At 38.8% G+C, this 14,093-nt stretch overlaps 1 protein-coding gene and 1 long non-coding RNA gene across 7 annotated transcripts in view; both read left to right on the top strand.

The window, feature by feature from the left end:
- Positions 1-14,093, top strand: part of ripor2 (RHO family interacting cell polarization regulator 2) — a 159,063-nt gene that overhangs the window by 30,267 nt on the left and 114,703 nt on the right. For 3 of the 5 annotated variants that reach the window (XM_087294714.2, XM_087294715.1, XM_087294719.1), the window contains exon 1: positions 2,711-2,908. The exons of 1 other annotated variant lie outside the window; for it this stretch is intronic. In XM_087294714.2, coding sequence (XP_087150840.1) covers positions 2,830-2,908 — 79 coding nt within the window. In that variant the 5' untranslated portion in view covers positions 2,711-2,829. Of the gene's footprint in view, positions 1-2,710; positions 2,909-14,093 lie in introns of those variants that run through there. One more of the 5 variants, NM_001045026.2, reaches the window with a different exon arrangement.
- On the top strand, positions 9,658-13,174 carry LOC147832599 (uncharacterized). 2 transcript variants are annotated; one of them, XR_015516962.1, is made up of 4 exons: positions 9,658-10,110; positions 10,176-10,875; positions 11,256-11,603; positions 11,651-13,174. It is a non-coding gene; the product is annotated as an uncharacterized LOC147832599 (long non-coding RNA). The 2 variants fall into 2 exon arrangements; XR_015516963.1 differs by lacking the exon at positions 9,658-10,110 and having other exon boundaries at positions 10,218-10,453; positions 10,877-11,603.

Here is a 14,093-nt window from a genome sequence, read left to right as displayed (position 1 = left end):
AGGACGTGTTTTTAAAGGAGTCCTGAAGTGAATAATTGCTGTTATATGACTGTGAGTGTGTGAGCTGACCCTTTCGTTAATGAGATTGTCATTAGGTCTGTTCCACAGAGCTTTCACAGGAGGTACACTAAAATTAAAGAGAAAGGCTTCAAACTACTGCAGCCTAGTTACTATTTCAAAAAGACTTTAGAAGAACTTTTAAACACCAGATTGTGCTGTTGGAAGGTTTCTGTGTTGCTAAATGTGGTGTTTGATGCTACGCCTCCTTTTAAAAATCGTACATTTTTGAACGACTCATATCATTCATTCATTTTCTTGTCAGCTTAGTCCCTTTATTAATCCGGGGTCGCCACAGCGGAATGAACCACCAACTTATCCAGCAAGTTTTTACGCAGCAGATGCCCTTCCAGCCGCAACCCATCTCTGGGAAACATCCACACACTCATTCACACACACACACTACAGACAATTTAGCCTACCCAATTCACCTGTACTGCATGTCTTTGGACTGTGGGGGAAACCGGAGCACCCGGAGGAAACCCACGCAAACTCAGAGAACATGCAAACTCCACACAAAAACGCCAACTGAGCCGAGGCTCGAACCAGCGATCCAGCGACTTTCTTGCTGTAAGGCGACAGCACTACCTACTGCACCACTGCTTCGCCCTGAACTCATATGAATTGATTCAAATTAGCCAGTATACTGACAAAAATATAAAATAGTTACGATTCCTTGAGAATTTAGCCTTGGCAAACTAGCTTACTTAAACTCTATAAAGCAGAGGTCCCCAAACTCATTCCTGGAGGGCCGGTGTCCCTGCAGGGTTTAGCTCCAACTTGCCTCAAAACACCTGCCTGGATGTTTGAAGTATACCTAGCTTGTTCAGGTGTGTTTGATTAGAGTTAAAATCTGCAGGACATCGGACAGTTTGGTGACCACTGCTATAAAGCATCCCAATTGCTAGTTTATATCTTGCATTTATGAAAATGAAAGAAAGTGGAACTGTGAGTTTAAAAAAGTCAGAACCATAAGCTTGTCGAACAAGCTTGTCGAACCATCAATTGCAAGTTCATATCTTACTGTTTCAAAAATAAAAAGTTCTTATTAAATGGACCAGAGAGATGATTATTCAGTGGACCAGAGAGATGATGTCTTGTCTTTAAGAATGTGATATTCTTTAAGAGGATCGGGTAAACAATTCTATAAGATATAGCACCTTTTATTGATTATGTTGACCATATAATTGCCCTACAAATTGAGCAAAATATGCAGTTTGGTTCAGTTGTTGATATGAAAAAAAGAAATTTTGATACCTTGTCATGTAAATGAGTACATGAGTGAAAATTACTAAAAATATTCAAACAAAAAGAGTAAAAAGTTCAAATTTTCATCACACAAAGTTCAAAAATTGTATTACACATTTCTGGAAAAAAAAGTAAGAATTGCAAAATAAAATCTCACAATTGTTGGAAAAACAACTTGCAATTGCATTTTTTTTTAAAATTCATATGTGAAATAAGCTTCTATATTATATTGCAAAAAAGGTATTACTCATTTACATTACAAGGTATCAAAATTTATTTTGTTTCATACAAATATCAACAACTGAACCAAAATGCATATTTTGCTCATTTTTCCCCGCTTCGTATGTTATCACTCGATTGAATGACCATTATCAGTGGTTATCAGCTGATAGATATGGGCCAGTAGGGGCCTTCTGCACCTACTGGTAGGCTTACAAAGCTGTTATCATCCATCCTTGGTTAATCAGCTGTACTGATCGAGAAGACTTCAGATCCAGATCTGTTTTTACAATACTGTAATGGTTGAGTTTAGGGTTGATGTAGGGGTCTAAAAACTATTAATGGGAAATTTAATAAATAATATCAATAATTCTCCTTAACTTCTGGCAGCATCTGTATGTGATCTATAACCGATTAACCATATGGATGGATGATAACATGCTTCTTAGCGTACTCGTGCGCGCAGAAGGCCCCTACTGGCCCATATCTATCAACTGATAATAACTGATGACACCCATTCGGTTGAGTGATAGCATTCGAATCGGCTGTCGGGTTGAGCCTCCTAATATACTTCTTGAATGTAAACTCTTGATTCTTCTTTAAAATAATATGAAAATCTAGTGTTTTAAATGTGACACTTTATCTAATCGTTCCACTTGATAAGACCTCAATGTATATTATCAGAAGACACATTAATTTAGTTTTGCCTGTATATGTCTTAATGTACTCTAAAAGTAGCTGTTGATTTGCATTTTATAACTCACCAAAGACCTCGGTTTCAGACAAAAATATCAATGTTCTACTAAAGATACAAGCTAACTTGCGTCTTATGGCCTGAGGCTGAGTAAATGAACAGCTAAATATAATTTATGGCTGAACTCTCCTTTTAAGTATTTCTTAAACATGCACTTTTGCACCTATATATTGCTGTTGAAACCTGTGAACACAAACAATGCGTTACATTTTGCCAATTTATCACCTTAATCATCAAGAGTTTGGCTCTCAAGATGCTTCCACTTAACCTTTGCATGACACACCATGCTTAGCATATTTACCACACACACACACTCGCTATCTCTCTCATTCTGACACTCACACAGGAGATTATGAAATCATCCTGTTGATGAAATTGGCCTGGATGGTGTGGGCTCCCACACACACATACACACACTTTCACACTCGCTTTGTTGCAGTGAGTAGAAGCTCAGAGCGTCCACTGCTTCTCTGCTCAGGCTTCAGTCCGAACGTTGATTTGATTTTACAGTATAATAACTGCTCAGAAAACGCAAGAGTGGATAAGACGGGATGGCCTTTCCTGACATCACAGAGGATGACCTAAATGAACTGATGCGTGAGGAGGCAGAGGATGTTTTTGATGATGACGGTAGGGTCATGTTGGGACGGGGTGGGAAGTTTAGGCCATGGTTTGGAGCTGATCCTGTTTTTTGTGTGTGTCACATTTCAGTACAATGCAGACTGTGCTGTGTGGGTGTTCTTGTGTAACACCTGTTTGTGTTGAAGTACATTAGTAGATCTGTTTGATAACTGGATTTGAGCATGTTGCTGTTCTGCTTTGCTTGTAAAAGTGAAAGATTGCAGCCATTTGGTGTTTTTTTTTTAAACTAGTGCATGATCCAACATGTCCTGAGTGATATGTTGATATGCCTGAGTGGATGAACAGGATGCTGGTCGATGTTCTGGAAGGCAAAAATTTCATGTTTTCTTTTTTCATTTCCATAAATTAACATGGTTTACAAATGTTATGTAGGCTCTAAATAGTCTGAAGATGTTTATTCCTAAATGGCTTTTTAGAGCAGCACAAGCAGAGATGTAATAATGACTTTAGATCTTTTTTATATTAAGGGTTTCATCAGATTAATGTAATGTGAATTTCTCCTAGTGTCATTAGACATCTGTGCTCAAGCCAGAGGGAAACATGCTGCTCATCCATTAAAGCGGTTGGAGTTGATAAAAAACTTAATGTTTTTGAAAGAAGACACTTTTCCCCATCAGGACTGCAATTATTTTATCTGAAAATATTGTACAATATTGAAAAAAATCTGATTTTATTTGTTATTACAATTTTCAGTTTTGGGTGAACTATATCTTTAAAATAACTGTTTGCTATTTTAAAGGTATAGTTCACCCAAAACTAAAAATGCTGTCATCATGTACACAACCTTAACTCCTTGAGACATTGGCCTTGGTGAATTGGCTTATGCACTTAAACTCTATAAAGCATCCCAATATGCAGTTTTTTATCTTGCAATTATGAAAATGACAAAAGAAATTTTGAAGATTTGCAAGTTTGTCTAACAAGCTAAGAATTCCTAGAAATCAATTGCAGGTTTATATCTTGCAGTTTCAAGAAAAAAAAGTGTTTTTTTTGTTTTGTTTTTTTTTAATCAGAAAAGGTTTTATCACACAATTCTGAGGAAAAATGCAAGATAAAACTTCACAAATGTGGGGGAAAAAAGTTGCAATTGCATTTAATTTTTTTAATTCATATGTGGAAATAGGGTACTATATTATACTGTGAAAAAGATAGCACTGATTGCATTACAAGATGACATGTTTGATCATATACATTTCAACAACTGAATCTAATTGCATATTTTGCTTAATTTCAAAAGTCAAAATGCTGTCATCATATACACAACCTTGACTTGTTCCAAACTAGTTTGAGTTTTTTTTTCCATATTGTTAAACACAAAAGAAGATATTCAGAAAAATGTTGGAAACCGGTAAACATTGACTTTCATGGTATATTGTTTTTCCAATGTTAAATTGACAATGGATATCGGTTTCCAACATTTTTCAAGTAATCTTGACAAGAATAAATAGAGTGAATAATCTGTTCAAGCAGTTTTACAGAGAGTAAGCATAAGTGGAAAAAACTAGATTTAACCACTGCACTGAAACTACTTTCAAAACCCAGAATAATAATAATAAAAAAAGATTTTTAGCACATTGTGTAAAGTAAGAAGATTAATGGTCAGAGGCAAATGCATCTTCATATGCCTTTAAACAAAAAAAAAACATGATATCAGTTTTGTGTTCATTTAGCACAAAAATATTCTGCTTTATCCATAATTTGTAATAATTTAGGTAATCCAACAGAGGTCCTAAGCATTCTTTACTTTTATGCTGCAAGGAAAAATACAACATAGTATCAGCCACTTATAAATGGAAAAACATGAAACGTTTCCCAAAAGATTTAGCCATTGGTAGTAAAAATGTAGAGAATAAAACTGGGCAAAGAACTGAGCCCTGTGGTACCCCACAAGAAAGTAGGTGAGAGGACGGATTGTGTTGGCCAGTGGAAACACTAAAACTTTGTTTGTGAAACCAATTAAACACCTTACCAGGCTGGATAGCCTATACATTAGGTTACATCCCAGACTTAAGTGTCACATGCTCCTTCAGAAATCATTATAATATGACTTCATGTTTAAGGGACATTTTTCTTATTATCAATGTTCAAAACAGTTGTTATGATTGAAATTTTTGTGTAAACCATAGTACAACATTCCTAGATATTTAGAGCGTCGAAAACAAGTAGGTAGGTAAATCCAAATCTTGTTGAATAAAAAAGTTGTTTCCTTCTAATAATCGTACTGCTCCCAAACACTCACTGGGCTAAATTACTCAGTTAAACCTCTGATGTATTTTCTGCAGTTTATTAAGCACATTAAACACATGAATGAATCAAACGTTAACCACATTCCCTTTTTTTTACAGTTTTGTCGCTCATTCTTGGTTTAAGAATTTAAATATCCCATTGAAAATCCCATAAAAAGCATTACTAATTATCCCTTAAAAGCCTGTTTCTATGCCATGTTATCTAGAAGAACTGAATGTTCAGGTTTACCTTCGTCTAGTATAAGGAAGAGGAGAAACATCTGTGCATGAGAATAGAAAGAGAGTTATTTCACTCAATCCCTGACTGCAAATCATAGCTGAAATATCTGTCTTTTCCCTGAAGCATTTGAACTGTAGAAACAGCTTGGATGAATTTGAATTGAGTGCAAATGTGTTGCTATGTATCTATTTATAGACTGTGAATGTGTGAATGCGGTGGACATTTTCCATCATATTCACACACACACACACACACACACACACACACACACACACACACACACACACACATACACAGATATAGAAGTGTGTGTCAAAGCAAAATCATTTATAAGCAATATATAGATTTGGAAAAATATTATTCATAGTTTGTGGCAGAGAATCAGCAAAATGCTGGAAATAGATTTTGTCCAAATTGACATGAGAGGACATGCTGTAGATTTTTTAGCTGAACATCCGTGATGCAAATCTCACATTCCAGCACATCCCAAATGTCTCCTATTGACCTGAGATCTAGTAAATGTAGAGGTCATTTGAGTTTAGGAATCTCACTATATGATGACTAATGATTCTAGATGATTCGAGCTTTGTGTCATCAACAAGGCACCAATCTAGAAATATGATATGCAGTATATATGCAAATTACACATGGCCTAGAAGATCATGTTTGGATTTCACATTTAAAAATTGTCTGTCAATCACTGGAATTATGAATGTGCTGGCAGCTAGCTCTCTGCAACTCTCACATGGTCGCCCACTGAAGCTAAGCAGGGCTGCGCCCGGTCAGTACCTGGATGGGAGACCACTTGGGAAAGCTAGGTTGCTGCCGGAAGTGGTGTTAGTGAGGCCAGCAGGGGGCGCCCAACCTGCGGTCTGTGTGGGTCCTAATGCCCCAGTATAGTGACGGGGACTCTATACTGCTCAGTGAGCGCCGTCTTTCGGATGAGACGTTAAACTGAGGTCCCGACTCTCTCTGTGGTCGTTAAAAATCCCAGAATGTCCTTCGAAAAAGAGTAGGGGTTTAACCCCGGCATCCTGGCCAAATCTGCCCACTGGCCTCTGTCCATCATGGCCTCCTAACCCTCCCCATATGATGATTGGCATATCATCACTCTGTCTCCTCTCCACCAATCAGCTGGTGTGTGGTGTGCGTTCTAGCGCAAAATGGCTGCCGTCGCGTCATCCAGGTGGATGCTGCACACTGGTGGTGGATGAGGAGATCCCCCCCACATCCCCCCCCCCCCCCCTTGTGTAAAGCGTTTTGAGTGCCCAGAAAAGCGCTATATAAATGTAACGAATTATTATTATTATTATTATTAGGCTACAAATATGTTTAAATATTTTAGCTATATACAGTCAATATGTTCAAATATGGCCATGGCAGTGGCGCAGTAGGTAGTGCTGTCGCCTCACAGCAAAAAGGTCACTGGGTTGCTGGTTCGAACCTCGGCTCAGTTGGCGTTTCTGTGTTGACTTTACATGTTCTCCCTGCCTTTGCGTGGGTTTCCTCCGGGTGCTCCGGTTTCCCCCACAGCCCAAAGACATGCGGTACAGGTGAATTGGGTAGGCTAAATTGTCCGTAGTGTATGAGTGTGTGTGTGTGTGTGGATGATTCCCAGAGATAGGTTGCGGCTGGAAGGGTACCCGCTGCGTAAAAACTTGCTGGATAAGTTGGCTGTTCATTCCGCTGTGTCAACCCCGGATTAATAAAGGGACTAAGCCGACAAGAAAATGACTGAATGAATTTATTAGGTTTATTAGGTACACTTTATTAGGTACACCTTACTAGTAACGGGTTTTGCGTTCAGAAGTGCCTCAATCCTTCATAGCATAGATTCAACAAGGTACTGGAAATATTCCTCAGAGATTGGATTGGATTGAGATCTGGTGACTGTGGAGGCTATTTGAGAACAGTGAACTCATTGTGATGTTCAAGAAACCAGTGTGAGATGATTTACGCTTTTATAACATGGTGTGTTATCCTGCTAGAATTAGTCATCAGATGATAAGTACACTGTGTTCATAAAGGGATGGACATGATCAGCAACAGTACTCAGATAGGCTGTGCTGTTGACACAATGCACACTTGGAACTAATGAGCCCAAAGTGTGCCAAGAAAATACCCCCACACCATTACATCACCCCCGTCAGCCTGAACTGTTGATACAAGGCAGGATGGATCCATGCTTTCATGTTGTTGTTGATGCCAAATTCTGACCCTACCATCCGGATGTTACAGCAGATATCAAAACTCATCAGACCAGGAAACATTTTTTTAATCTTCTATAGTCCAATTTTGGTGAGCCTGTACGAATTGTATCCTCAGTTTCCTGTTCTTAGCTGACAGGAGTGTCACCCATTGTGGTCTTCTGCTGCTGTAGCCCATCTGCCTTAAGGTTGGACGTGTTGTGCATTCAGAGATGCTCTTCTCCATACCTCTGTCTGTTGTAACAAGTGGCTATTTGAGTTACTGTTGCCTTACTATATGCTTGAAGCAGCCTGGTTATTCTCCTCTGACCTCTGGCATCAACAAGGCATTTATGCCCACAGAACTGTTGCTCACCGGATATTTTCTCTTTTTCGGACCATTCCCTGTAAACCCTAGAGATGGTTGTGCGTGAAAATGCCAGTAGATCAGCAGTTTCTGAAATACTCAGACCAGCCCGTCTGGCACCAATAACCATGCCACATTTAAAGTCACTTAAATCCCCTTTCTTTCCCATTCTGATGCTTGGTTTGAACTGCAGCATGTCTACATGCCTAAAAGCATTGAGTTGTTGCCATGTGATTGGCCGATTCGAAATTTGCAATAACGAGCAGTTGAACAGGTGTACCTAAAAAAGTGGCCGCTGAGTGTATATGAAGTATATATGTTTTTTTTATTTATTTGTTTTTTTTATATATATAAAACTGATATATACCGCTTAATATTTTCTCTTTTTAGACCATTTTTTGTAAACTTGTAAAAAGTTATTTTAAAATCAATTTGAAGTATGTATGAGAAAACAAAATGTCTAATAAAAATCCCTTAATTTGCAAAAGTTTTTATGCTTGCTTCAAATGGTTTTGGACTTGTGGGAAAAAAAAACATTTAATGGAAATAATAATATTCTGAAGCAGCGTGCATTACACCCACGTGACTAATCAGCTGACTTCATTATGCTTCCCTTGTTTACAGTTGGTTGCTAGGTTACCAATACCACAGCCAGTCACTCTAACAACTTGATGGAAATGCACCTGATTCACATTTGAGAGTTTTCTCTTTATTTTTTGCAAACTTCTAAATGATTCACATTACATTAGGATGGAAACCCAGCTACTGTCTTAATCAGATCTACATGCTTAAAAGTCCCATGAAGTGCTTTGAAATGTGTTCTTTTATTCGAAGTATGACGTAATCTCAACTAAAAAAATGAAGAGAGGGTGGGATATAGTGTAGCTAATCCCCTTTAAAAAACAGCTAATAGCGCTTTGCTTTTACTACCCCTTTCCTAGAGAGTGGTTAAGATCAAGCACATCAAATGAAAAGCAAGTGAGGCGATGCATGTCCGATAATAGAAAGCATCTGATTGGTCAGAAGATTTGATGTGAACATAAAGTATGAGGTGACGTGAAAAGAAAACGTTGATTTATTTAGGCGGAAGCAACAAAAAGCTTTGGATGTTTATATCAGTTTTATTCTTTCTAAATGTGAAATTTGTCACTGATTTGGAGCACACTAGCTAATAGATATACAGTATCTAAATTTTGGACATTTAAATGCATTAAGCTGCTTTCATGGGATTGGCTGGATAGGTATTTGCATTGCAACCAGTGTAAAAGGTGTATTTTTTACACTGGCCTGTGAGTGGTATCACTATTGTGCAATATTGTGTTTTAGGAAGTGTTTCAGCGCTGAAAGATTTATCGAATGTCATTTAAGTGGGTGTCAGGTGTCTCTTTTATGGGACATTCCTAACTTGGTGTCCTAGGCAAGATCAAACATGACCAAGAAAAGGTATTTAGATTATTGTTTGTGTAATGTTAGTCTAAAGCTACAAATATTGTTCGGCATTCATGGGAGCCGATGGTCAAATCTGACCTAAACAAGCTGATCTAAAATAATAATGAAATAAAGATTGGACTGAATTTGACAGTTAATTTTTTCAATGGCCTTTCATTGCCATTTTTAAATGTGGAGGATATGTTGTATAATCTAAACAATTTATTAATATATATTATTTAAAATAAAATAGTGTATGAAAAACGTGAGTTACTGATAAACTTATTATACATTATACAGCCATTATACATGAATATTAATGCAAAACTAGAGAAGTAAAATTCGTAGACAAACTTTATGGTGGCTTGAGAAAGCCTCGTCTGAAGGTTTGAAGTAGTTTAAGAAGTTTGAAACTACATATAGGTCAGCATGTTTCTAGTATGGATTGACATGTTTCCCGCTAGGCAGTCGATAGGGTGTTCTAAATGGTTGCTAGGTGGTTGCCAAGGAGTTGCTAGTCAGTTGTTTGGTTGTTTAAGTGGTTGCTAGGTGGTTACTAAGGTGTTGCTAGGCAGTTGCTAGAGTGTTCTGAGTGGTTGCTAAGGCATTGCTAGCCTGTTGCTAAGGTGTTCTATGTGATTTTTAAGATGCTGCTAGACAGTTGCTAAGGTGTTCTGGGTGGTTGTTTAGGTGTTGCTGGGTGGTTGGTAAGGTGTTCTGGGTTGTTGCTAAGGTATTGCTAGGTAGTTGCTAGGGTGTTCTGAGTGATTGATAGGCAGTTGCTTGGAAGTTGCTAAGGTGTTGCTAGGTTGTTTCTAGTGCTGGTAGGTGGTTGCTATGTGGTTACTAAGGCATTTTAGGCGGTTGCTAGGGTGTTCTAAGTGGTTGCTAGGTAGTTGCTAAAGTAGTGCTAGGCAGTTGTTTGGTGTACTAAGTTGTTGCTAGGTGGTTGCTGGGGGGTTCTGAGTGGTTGCTATGTAGTCGCTAAGGCGTTGCTGGGTGGTTGCTAAAGTGTTGCTAGGTGTTTCCTAAGGTTTAGCTAGGTGGTTACTAAGGTGTTCTGAGAGGTTGCTAAGGTGTTGCTAGGTGGTAGCTAAGGTGTTGCTTGGCGGTTGTTAAGGTTTTGCTAGTTGGTTGCTAGGCGGTTGCCTAGGTGTTATAAGTTGTTACCAGATGGTTGCTGGGATGTTCTAAGTCGTTGCTTTGTAGTTGCTGGGGTGTTCTGAGTGGTTGCTAGGTGGTTGCTAAGTCGTTGCTGGGTGGTTGCTAATGTGCTGCTAGGTGGTTCCTAAGGTCTTGATAGACGGTTGCTAGGGTGTTCTGAGTGGTTGCTAAGGTGTTGCTAGGTGGTTCCTAAGGTGTTGCTAGGCAGTTGAGAATGTGTTCTAGGTCATTGCTAAGGTGTTGCTAAGTGGTTTCTAGGGTGTAAGGAGCTGTTGCTAGGTGGTTGCTAAGGCGTTGCTAGGTGGTTTCTAAAGAGTTGCTAGGGGGCTGCTAAGGTGTTGCTAGTTGGTTGCTAGGCAGTTGCCTAGGTGTTATAAGTTGTTACCAGATGGTTGCTGGGATGTTCTAAGTCGTTGCTTTGTAGTTGCTGGGGTGTTCTGAGTGGTTGCTAGGTGGTTGCTAAGTCGTTGCTGGGTGGTTGCTAATGTGCTGCTAGGTGGTTCCTAAGGTCTTGATAGACGGTTGCTAGGGTGTTCTGAGTGGTTGCTAAGGTGTTGCTATGTGGTTCCTAAGGTGTTGCTAGGCAGTTGAGAATGTGTTCTAGGTCATTGCTAAGGTGTTGCTAAGTGGTTTCTAGGGTGTAAGGAGCTGTTGCTAGGTGGTTGCTAAGGCGTTGCTAGGTGGTTTTTAAAGAGTTGCTAGGGGGCTGCTACGGTGTTGCTAGGTGGTTGCTAAGGTGTTCTGAGTAGTTGCTAAGCAGTTGCTAACAAAAATTAGTGTGGTTCTAGTATGACAGTCTAGTGGAAAGTTATGAGGTCACAAAGTTTAACCCAATGTTAACTCAATAGGACTTGACCTTGGGTCAGTTTCCGGAAAACCGTTTGAACCGTCTGATCAGTTGAAAAAGAATTAGCAACCTTATTCAGTATAGTTTGGAGGTTTGAAGTTAGTTTGGGGTTTGTAGTAGGAACGGATGCATTTCTAAAACAGTCTAAGAAGAAGACGGGGGAATAAGATTATGTAGTGTAACAGTATGTTGGCTTTCTCAAACCACCATAATAATATCATTTATGTTTTGTTTTACTGTTGGAAGTTCCAAATCTAAGGATTTAAAATCAGATGGACAAATTGACCAATATTTAACCACAATCCAGATATTTAGTCTTTCGCCTCTCTACCATCACACTAAACTAAGACTTCAACTATTACTATTTTTTTATCTTAACCTAATTCAGTCACAATAGTGTCTGAGTAAGGGCAGCTTTATGGAAACAAAATACACACTTGTGTTATTTTGCGTGTGCTTCATGAGTTATTCAAAGAGGGTTTTCATGTGGTTGCCTGCAGCTCCTTGAGTAGAAAGTGAACTCTGTTCTCTGATCCTGAGCAGCGAAGTATAAGCACTGCTGAGAATAACACAAAAGACCTTGGTCATGGTGACAGCTGAAGTCTTGGTAAACAAAATTCATGAGCAATACTTCTAAGTTCGCCAAAGCCTATTTAAATAATCAACCAAAGTTGAATGCAGCACTTAACATAACTAATTTATCTACACACATCATCAGTTTTTTAGAATCCATGTGAATCACAATCTTTAATCAAAATGACTGTAGAATAAGAGTGTTTACTGGCATGGGGATGGAAAAACCTGTCACTCACATGAAATCACAGCAACTGACAAGGATCCAATCAGTTCCTACTTTTCCAGAAAAGGGCAGGGCCTTTACAGCTTGTGCTCAACAACAAAGAAAACAGCTATATTATTGCTTTGCCATTTTAAGCTCCCAAGGCCCGTTGCACAAAATGAGTTGAACAAACTCTGGGTTGCAGAGATTATTTCAGGCTGACAAAAAACAAACAAATCTAAACTGGTTAATATTAGGATCATCACGCTTGGTAAAAACATACTCTAACTCAGAATTTAACCCAGAGTTTGTGATCAACTCTGGACTGCATGCACCTGAATATATGACACGTGCAGCAAACAGCCAATCACGTGACACGTGAGAGGGTCAGTCTGAGTCATTTCTCTCGAGAGAGTCAGTGCAATTCAATTTCTGTTGATGACTCAGAGATATCGTCATCAGAAATACAATGAATTTAAGTGCATTTACAAGGCAGGGAAAAACACTGATGAGACAAAAAAAGTTTAAGAAGCCAGTTTAAAGATAGTAATATTATATCATGGCAAATCAATTGAATTTAATAATGTAGGTTCAAACAGCAAGTTAAGATGTAAGGACTTACATGTCAATTTTTATTTAAAGCTATTACTAATGTTAATTGACAGTTTTAAGCTATAAAATGGTCATTCATTCATTTTCTTTTTGGCGTATTCCCTTTATTAATCCAGGGTCGCCACAGCGGAATGAACCGCTAACTTATCCAGCATATGTTTTAAGTCGCAAATGCCCTTCCAGCTGCAACTCATCTCTGGGAAATATCCCATTCACACTCATTCACTAGGGACTACGGACAATTTAGCCTACCCAATTCACCTGTACCGCATGCCTGTGGACTGTAGGGGAAACCGGAGGACCCAGAGATAACCCAAGCAAACACGGGGAGAACATGCAAACTCCACACAGGAACGCCAACTGACCCAGCTTGAACCCAGGAGCACTAGGGCACAGCTTCCCCTCTAAAAAAAAAAAATGTGTATATATATATATATATATATATATATATATATATATATATATATATATATATATATATATATATAATCAGTATTATTGTTATTATACAATTATTAAAGACATAACTTTAAATAATTAATAAAGACACAACTGGAGTGATGCTAAGATAAGAAATCATTTGCTCATTTTTTTAAATGAATTTTATTAGAATGAAATGCTATAGACAATTCAATAAAATACAAAAAAAATGTTTGTTTTTTTTATAGAATTATCTGTTGTGTGTTGTATTAGACCAGAGTGATGGCCAATTTTTATATTATTTTAATTTAGTTTTGTCGACTTGCAAAACTCACTGCACGCCGACACCTCTTCATAAAAGACTATTATGCCGGTTTCACAACGCATGAGCGGCGCGGCTATTTTTTCGCTGTGCATGTTCACAGCTGGACTGGGAGCAGAGAAGCGCATTAGCGTCAACAGGAGCGGTGCGTGTGGCGTGTGGTATATGTTTTTTTTCTGCGCACATGCTGAGTTTGCTTTTGAATAAACTACATTGCTTTCATCAGTGTTGGTTCGATTGCACATAGAGGATAACGTCTTTATTCTGGGATTACCAGTCTTGCGTATAAAGTAAATCGTATCTCGAATTAAAGGCTGATTTATACTTCTGCGTCAAACGCCAGCGTATGCTACGGCGCTGACGCATAGCCCTTCGCCGTGGCCGTCGGCGTTGCTGACGTGCACCTCTCAAAAATTGTAACTACACGTCGCAACGATGCGTAGCGTAAGCTCTGTGATAGGTCGGCTTGGTAGCGCTGACGAGTCTGGGCGGGACCGAGAGCCGCGCGAATGGCGCGAGCGATTGTTTACAAGTGTGGAGTACTGTGAAGGAGCTCCGGATGTTTTGTGTTTACCTCATAGTT

Source organism: Danio rerio, chromosome 19 (assembly GCF_052040795.2).
Source record: "Danio rerio strain M-AB ecotype USA chromosome 19, GRCz13ab, whole genome shotgun sequence".
NCBI classification, from domain to species: domain Eukaryota; kingdom Metazoa; phylum Chordata; class Actinopteri; order Cypriniformes; family Danionidae; genus Danio; species Danio rerio.
Note: the sequence above shows the minus strand (reverse complement) of the source record. Positions and strands in the feature narration are given on the sequence as shown.